The sequence below is a fragment of the Labrus mixtus genome, chromosome 16 (assembly GCF_963584025.1).
Source record: "Labrus mixtus chromosome 16, fLabMix1.1, whole genome shotgun sequence".
Classification (NCBI taxonomy): Eukaryota; Metazoa; Chordata; class Actinopteri; order Labriformes; family Labridae; genus Labrus; species Labrus mixtus.
Genome location: NC_083627.1, coordinates 13958301 through 13966189, shown reverse-complemented (window position 1 = coordinate 13966189; position 7889 = coordinate 13958301). Strand labels below are relative to the sequence as shown.

Here is a 7889-nt window from a genome sequence, read left to right as displayed (position 1 = left end):
AGAGTGATGTCACTGATACCTGGAGAACCTTTTTAGAACCAGAGTGATGTCACTGATACCTGGTGAACCTTTTTAGAACCAGAGTGATGTCACTGATACCTGGAGAACCTTTTTAGAACCAGAGTGATGTCACTGATACCTGGTGAACCTTTTTAGAACCAGTGATGTCAGTGATACCAGGAGAACCTTTATAGAACCAGAGTGATGTCACCGATACCTGGAGAACCTTTATAGAACCAGAGTGATGTCATGTAGAACACATTGTGAGAGAACCGATCAGTGTTGAGAATCTTTTTTTTTATTTTTAGTTCTCAGGTTCTTTATCTCACAGTTTGTTTTAATGTTCTGGGTTATTTTTATCATTCCATGCAAACACTTAGAGAACCGCCGTCTGTTTTCCTTCGTCTCTGTGGAAATGATCCGTCTGCAGATTCTGCACATGGTTTCTGGAGAGCTGTTGTGATTGGTCGTCAGCTAAAGAGCGCTTGGATTCTGGTCCATTTTTTCCCAGCATCCCTGGCAGTGGTGCCCTGCGCTCCCTTTAAGGATAATTTCCTGCCTGAGCGTCAGGGGCGGCGCCTCCAAGCGTTGATGCTATGATGTCACCATGCAGTATGCAGCAGCTGAGGAAATCTTTTTAGGCCGTTAACCACAGATCTCCTCCTCTGTTACTATGGCAAGTGTCCGCCTCCTGATGCTATGACTTGCTGCCCTCTGTCTCTTTATTGGTCAGCGGGGCCAAGCCGGGATCCACCAATGAGGTGGCAGGAAACAGTTTAAACCAGCCAATCACCATGTTGGACAGATCTAGATCGTCCAATAAGATTTGAGCAGAACCCATGAAGGATTTATGATCCATCCGCCCGTAATCCCCCCACACGATGATCTACAGAGAGAGACAGACACGGGGAGAGAGAGGGACAGGAGGAGAGAGAGGGACAGGAGAGATGGACAGGAGGAGAGAGAGGTCCAGGAGAGAGAGGTTAGATGTGTGAATATCTCTATATATACATTCATTATCTCTGTTGTAAATCTTGTTCAGGGCAGCGAGGCGCTGGAGCCGATCCCAGCTGTCATTGGATGATAGGTGGTCGCTAGTTAAACACTGACAAAAGGCCCTGACACACCAAGGAGACCGCCAGCCCGTCGCTGAGCGGTCGCCCCCCTAGTTTTTGCGGTGTGTCCAGCTCTGTCGCTACCCATCGGCCCCAGTTGGCCCTTTTTTGGCTGATTCTACATGTTGATTCGGAGGAGCCGTCGCGGTTGTTCCACTAATAAAAGACCAAGGGCTGACAACGCCAGCGCCATTTTCAACTTTTTTTCGTCACCACTAGTTCTTTGCCGTCTGCTTGGTGTGTCAGGGCCTTAAGACAGACAACCAGACACACTCCCATTCACACCTATGAGTCATTAATGAGCATGTCAGTGGACTGTGGGAGAACCTGGACAGAACCCAAACATGAGACAGGAGAACATTAATACACTCCACTGATAATCTTCTGTCAGAAAGTTCCAGCTATGAAGCGAGGAACCAACGAACCACTACGTCCCTGTGTAGGCCTCTATACAGTATATGTTATGAGTGTGTGTGTGAGTGTGTGTGTTTGTTACCTGCAGTACTTTGCCCTCGGGGTTCTCCTCAAACTGAAGTTGTTGTTGATAAAGAGGATCGAGAGTTTTCCTCGCCAAACGAGTTCTTCTCTTCAACACACACTTCCCGTTATCCATCAGGTACACCTTCACATAGGGTGCTACACACACAAACATACACACACAATTCTATATCATAAGTACACAGAGCTCAGCTGCTTTATACACAAACTAGTGTATTTGTATGTAGTATGATTGTGTTTAGTGTGATTCTGTGTAGTGTGATTCTGTGTTTTTACCTGGGGTGTTTTTGTTGCCTTGCTTTCCCACGAGCCCCCGGGCTCGGATGACCTCCACGTCCAGACGCTCCTTCCTGTACACCATCCCTATCTGGATGTCACCTTATCACAACACAGCCAATCAGAGGAGCTCAGTTATGTGGTGTCACAAAAGTGAAGAGTGTGTTTTCAGGTGGACTGGTTACAATGTGGACAGGTTCAGAGTGAATACATCGAAACCGTTTTTGATTGGTCATTACCCATAGGGGGTGTGGCCAGAGTCTGCCGTCCAGCCAGCTGGGCGGGGCCTAATCCTTCCAGAAAGCCAGTGAATTGTTTGTCTGACGCCAGCTTCACCCCTGGAAATATCAAGCTGCAAAGACAGACTCAAATAATTAAAAGTTAATGCAGAGAAGTTCATAAAAATCAGATTTAATCAAACTGAAACATCAGTGAAATTTGGTATTTGGTGTAGGAAGAAATGATTCGTACGCTCCAGGTTTGGGTTCCTCAGCGTCCGGGTCTCGGCTCTGCTGTCGAGTAAAACGAGATTTAAACTCAACGGCCAATCCGGTCTCTACACTCCTCTGAACAGGAAGTCTCACAACCTTCTTCTTCTTCTCCTCCTCTGGAAAAACAGAGCAAGTAAAAGAGAGACAGAGAACAACACTGAATATCAGCAGTTCGTAAACCCAACTGCAGGAGGCAGCAGAGACTTAAAACAACAATCAGTCATCAACTAATCAGAGCTGAGGAGGGTCTGGCTCTGCTCATGTTAATTGGTTAAACTTAAAGATGAAAAAGTGAGAAAAGTCTGACAATAAAAAATAAAGCCCTTCTTCTAGTCCGGCCCAAAGATGTTCTGTGTCTGTAAAGATGTTCTGTAAAGATGTTCTGCTTCCTGTGAGATGTTCTCTGTAAAGATGTTCTATGTCTGTAAATATGTTCTGTGTCTGTAAATATGTTCTGTAAAGATGTTCTATGTCTGTAAAGATGTTCTGTGTCTGTAAAGATGTTATGTAAAGATGTTCTATGTCTGTAAAGATGTTCTGTGTCTGTAAAGATGTTCTCTGTCTGTAAAGATGTTCTCTGTCTGTAAAGATGTTCTGTGTCTTTAAAGATGTTCTCTATGTAAAGATGTTCTCTGTCTGTAAAGGTGTTCTCTGTCTGTAAAGATATTCTCTGTCTTTGAAGAGGTTCTATGTCTGTAAAGATGTTCTATGTCTGTAAAGATGTTCTGTGTCTGTAAAGATGTTCTATGTCTGTAAAGATGTTGTGTCTGTAAAGATGTTCTGTAAAGAGGTTCTGTGTCTTTAAAGATGTTGTGTGTCTGTAAAGATGTTCTCTGTCTGTAAATGTCTGTAAAGATGTTCTCTGTCTGTATAGATGTTATGTAAAGATGTTCTGTGTCTTTAAAGATGTTCTATGTCTGTAAAGATGTTCTCTGTCTGTAAAGATGTTCTCTGTAAAGATGTTCTGTGTCTGTAAATATGTTCTCTGTCTGTAAAGATGTTCTCTGTAAAGATGTTCTGTGTCTGTAAATATGTTCTCTGTCTGTAAAGATGTTCTGTGTCTGTAAATATATTATGTGTCTGTAAAGTTGTTCTCTGTCTGTAAAGATGTTCTCTCTGTAAAGATGTTATGTAAAGATGTTCTATGTCTGTAAAGATGTCCTGTGTCTGTAAAGATGTTCTATGTCTGTAAAGATGTTCTGTGTCTGTAAAGATGTTCTCTGTCTGTAAAGCTGTTCTATGTCTGTAAAGATGTTCTATGTTTGTAAAGATGTTCTGTGTCTTTAAAGATGTTCTCTGTCTATAAATATGTTCTCTGTCTGTAAAGATGTTCTGTGTCTGTAAAGATGTTCTGTGTCTGTAAAAATGTTCTATGTTTGTAAAGATGTTCTGTGTCTGTAAAGATGTTCTCTGTCTGTAAAGATGTTCTGTGTCTGTAAAGATGTTCTATGTTTGTAAAGATGTTCTCTGTCTGTAAAGATGTTCTCTGTCTGTAAAGATGGTCTGTGTCTTTAAAGATGTTCTCTGTCTGTAAAGATGTTCTCTGTCTGTAAAAAGGTTCTGTGTGTAAAGAGGTTCTATGTCTGTAAAGATGTTCTGTGTCTGTAAAGATGTTCTCTGTCTATAAAGAGTTTATGTGTCTGTAAAGATGTTCTGTAAAGAAGTTCTGTCTTTAAATATGTTCTGTCTGTAAAGATGTTATGTAAAGATGTCCTGTGTCTGTAAAGATGTTCTGTGTCTGTAAAGATGTTCTCTGTCTGTAAAGATGTTCTATGTCTGTAAAGATGTTCTATGTTTGTAAAGATGTTCTGTGTCTTTAAAGATGTTCTCTGTCTGTAAAGATGTTCTGTGTCTGTAAAGATGTTATCTGTGTGTAAAGATGTTCTGTCTATAAAGATGTTCTCTGTCTGTAAAAAGGTTCTGTGTGTAAAGATGTTCTCTGTCTGTAAAGATGTTCTCTGTGTGTAAAGATGTTATCTGTGTGTAAAGATGTTCTGTCTGTAAAGATGTTCTCTGTCTGTAAAAAGGTTCTGTGTCTGTAAAGATTTCTGGATTCTGGTTTCTGGATTTACTGGATGAACTCCTGATACTGGTTGGATTCGGACTAACCCTCTGGGTTCAGCTGGGACGCGCTCTGACTCTTCTTTCCCAATCCAACTATTCCCATCATCTTCGCTCCAAAGCTTGAGCGCCGCTTCTTGTCGTCATCATCGTCATCATTTCTTCCTAATGAACAAATTTCCCCACCCACGCTTGATGACTTGGTGAGAGGTGCTGCCGCCCTGCAGGCACAGAGGTAAACAATCACATTTGTCCAGATTAAGAGGTGTGACAAAAGATTAGGGGGAAGGAGTTTCGTTGCAACACAGAGGAAGTGGATTGGGTCATGATTGCTGTCTATCACAAAAGTCAGTTGCTTACTTTGCAGGCTCAGGCTCCGCCTCCTCTCCTTCATCCACTGATTCACTCTTCTGAAGTTTGGCCCCGCCCTCTGCCTCCCCAGCTACTTTCTCTGTTCCCTCTGACCCCATCCCCAACTCCCCTGATTGGCCTTCAACAGCCTCCGCCCGACTGTCCCAGTCAATAAGAGGAGAGAAAAGAAGCATGCAGAAAGAAGAACACAACAAGAGACAAGATGACAAGCACATGCTAACAGAACCAAGACAGCTAATATATGTTCACAATGCTATAGAAACAGGAAAGCTAGCACATGCTAACATGCTAAAAGATTTAGTAGCATACCTTAAAAAGTATTTCAGAAGCAGCCGTCGGTGTCATGCTATCAGATTTATATTAGGATGCTAACATGCTATCAAAAACGGGATAAGTATCATGCCTCTTCTATATTTTTATACAACATTTAGATCAACATTTAGATCTGAATTACTGACGATAATATTTTAAATTACTGACAACATGAAGGTAGTTGACTCTAGGGAGGACGAGGTGGGGGGAGACAGCTCTCGCCAATGTTGTGAATTTGGACTGCAGTACACATTTTAAATGCTAGGTGTCAGAGTTACATATTGCTCCTTTAATATTGATGATGATTGGAGTCTTTTTTTTTCCAATTAGCTGTTTTCATCTCTCACTCTGCAGACAGATTAACATCCTGGTATATCAGAGTTAGTCAGAGATCTCAGGTGTCGTCACCTGTTCTCACCTGTCTCTGTTTACTCTGTATCACTCACACTGATTTAATGAGGACAACACTACGATGAGAGGATCCTGCAGAAAATGACTGTGTGAAATATTAAATGAATAATTTATTAGACCTCAATGTGTTTATAAGTGACCTATCACAGCCCAGCTCTGACAGTTTAAACTGGATTTAGCGTCTGTGTTGTAGCTGCAGTCACAGCTGTGTAAACCAGGACCAGGTTAAAACTGAACCCTGGGGGCGCTGGTGGTGCAGTGGTACAGTGGTGCAGTGGTTAGTGCGTGTGCCCCATGTATGGAGGGTATAGTCCTCCAAGCGGGTGGACCAGGAATCCAATCCAACCTGTGGCTCCTTTCCTGCATGTCAATCCCCACTGTCTCTCTCTCCCTGATTTCCAACTCTGTCCACTGTCCTATCTCTCCATTAAAGGCACAAAAAGCCCAAAAATAAATCTTGAAAAAAAATAAGAAACTGAACCCTGTGTTGGGATAACACATGTTCTGATCTCTGCTCTGTGATTGGTTGCTGGTGTCACCTGATCCTCAGTACTCACCGTGTATCATTGGACATGGCCGACATCTCGCTGACATCACTGTCTGATGATTTAAAGGACAGACTGTCTCGCTTCTGGACACGCAGACAGAGCAGAGCACAGGTAAGCAGGTGAGTGACATCATCAGTGATGTCATAATCATGTGATATGATGGCAGCTTACCTTTAATGGATCCTTCATCACACCTGCAGAGACACAACAGAACGTTAGTTCTGACGTCATAGTTTGGTCATTTAAAATCAAATTTAAACTTTCAGCTTAATAAACAACATGGTAAATGTTGGGCCTGCCCACATCATCTCTGACGTCATCTCTGACATCGTGTCACACGAGGATCATTCCATTCCAGATACATGGGAGTGTCTAATGTTACACCGATGTGTCTGTTTTCCCAATAGTTCATGGCCAATAGCCTGTCTTGCTATAAACATCACCTTATCCATACTTTGAATGCAGTTCTGAAAACCACTCCTACTTTAAATCCATCTCCTAAGTGTGTACCTGAAGAAATCACCCCGAGGTATTGATAGAAGAAACACATCCATGTTCTGAGAATTTCATTGGCTACAGGAAATGTTAGTCATCGGCACATTCACGTGCGATTGGCCGTCAGAACAGGGAGAAGTACCTCCTTTCAACAAAGGCTCTCATTGGCGGTACAAATGAACATTTCAGATGAATCCTTTAAGAGTGAAATCAATCTATCAAATTAATATTTACCGTCTGAACTCGCTGACAACACCTCGCCTTCACATTCAAACCATGCAAGGAGGGGTGATAATGATGATGGTGATGATGATGATGGTGATGATGATGATGATGATGGTGATGTGATGATGATGATGGTTAGGGTGATGATGATGATGATGATAAAGATGATAAAAGAGAAAAGAGACTTAACAAGAAGAGATTTACAAACAAGACAGAATGAAAGGCTGAATAATTGGATGGATGGATGTACAGACCGATGGAAGGTCACTAAATTGATAGGAAGTTTATATAAGGCTAACAGTACATCTGAGGGTATCTGGAGTTTCTAGAAGGGGTGGGACTACGAGTCTGAAGGTAGGTGTGGCTAATAGGAGGTACTGTACCACTGGCTGTTTTCTTCTGCTGGTCCTCCCATGTGACCTCTGCATCACAGCAGAGAGACAGATGATTGGTCAGACTATCTTCTCAGGTGATCCTTCTTATACCAAACCAATCAAACCAGCAGGATCACACATTGTCACCAACACACACACCTGGACACTAACATCTGACCAACGTCACCTGAACGCATCATCTAATCCACCTGAGACCCTAACTCACCTTTCCTGGTCCCTCCAGGTGTGGCTGAGCGTCTGTCAGGCTCTGCAGCCGACAGGTGAGGTGTTATGTGAGAGACGTAGACAGAGAGGGAGTGCATGAGTGACCGCATGTTAAAACAATGTTTATGATATGTGTCCATGTATAAGGTCAGTATACAAAGGGACCAATAACAGTGGGGAAGACATCAAAAACTGTCCATATAGCCTGTTTCAGAGTGTGATAGTAACGTCCCTGTGACTTTCTCCTTCAGTGTGAACATTGGAGGAGTAATGAGGGCCAAAGTGATCCCACCACTGTGCTGCCATCAGGGGAGGTAACAGAACCCTACACAGGGATGAGACGGGATCACTGTAAGAGGGCGGAGCCAGCGAGGGAGAGCAGTGCTTTGTGATTGGAGCCCCAACATGTCGTACACAATGTGAAAGAACAGAATGGGGTACCAATATTAATTGGGGCTTTGGCCAACTGCTACGGAATCTCACTCT

The 7889-nt window shown here is 42.8% G+C and overlaps 1 protein-coding gene across 27 annotated transcripts in view; it reads right to left on the bottom strand.

The window, feature by feature from the left end:
* Positions 1–276: 276 nt before the first annotated feature.
* LOC132990599 (regulating synaptic membrane exocytosis protein 2-like) overlaps positions 277–7889 on the bottom strand; it is a 37105-nt gene continuing 29492 nt past the window's right edge. For 21 of the 27 annotated variants that reach the window (XM_061058898.1, XM_061058897.1, XM_061058913.1 and 18 more), the window contains 12 exons: positions 7405–7446; positions 7188–7226; positions 6814–6840; positions 6256–6278; positions 6094–6167; positions 4802–4951; positions 4490–4662; positions 2361–2496; positions 2129–2241; positions 1890–1991; positions 1612–1751; positions 277–886 (listed from right to left, as the gene is read on the bottom strand). In XM_061058898.1, the coding sequence (XP_060914881.1) occupies positions 698–886; positions 1612–1751; positions 1890–1991; positions 2129–2241; positions 2361–2496; positions 4490–4662; positions 4802–4951; positions 6094–6167; positions 6256–6278; positions 6814–6840; positions 7188–7226; positions 7405–7446 (1208 nt within the window). In that variant the 3' untranslated portion in view covers positions 277–697. The remainder of the gene's footprint in view (positions 887–1611; positions 1752–1889; positions 1992–2128; positions 2242–2360; positions 2497–4489; positions 4663–4801; positions 4952–6093; positions 6168–6255; positions 6279–6813; positions 6841–7187; positions 7227–7404; positions 7447–7889) is intronic. The other 6 variants (XM_061058923.1, XM_061058925.1, XM_061058912.1 and 3 more) reach the window with 5 other exon arrangements.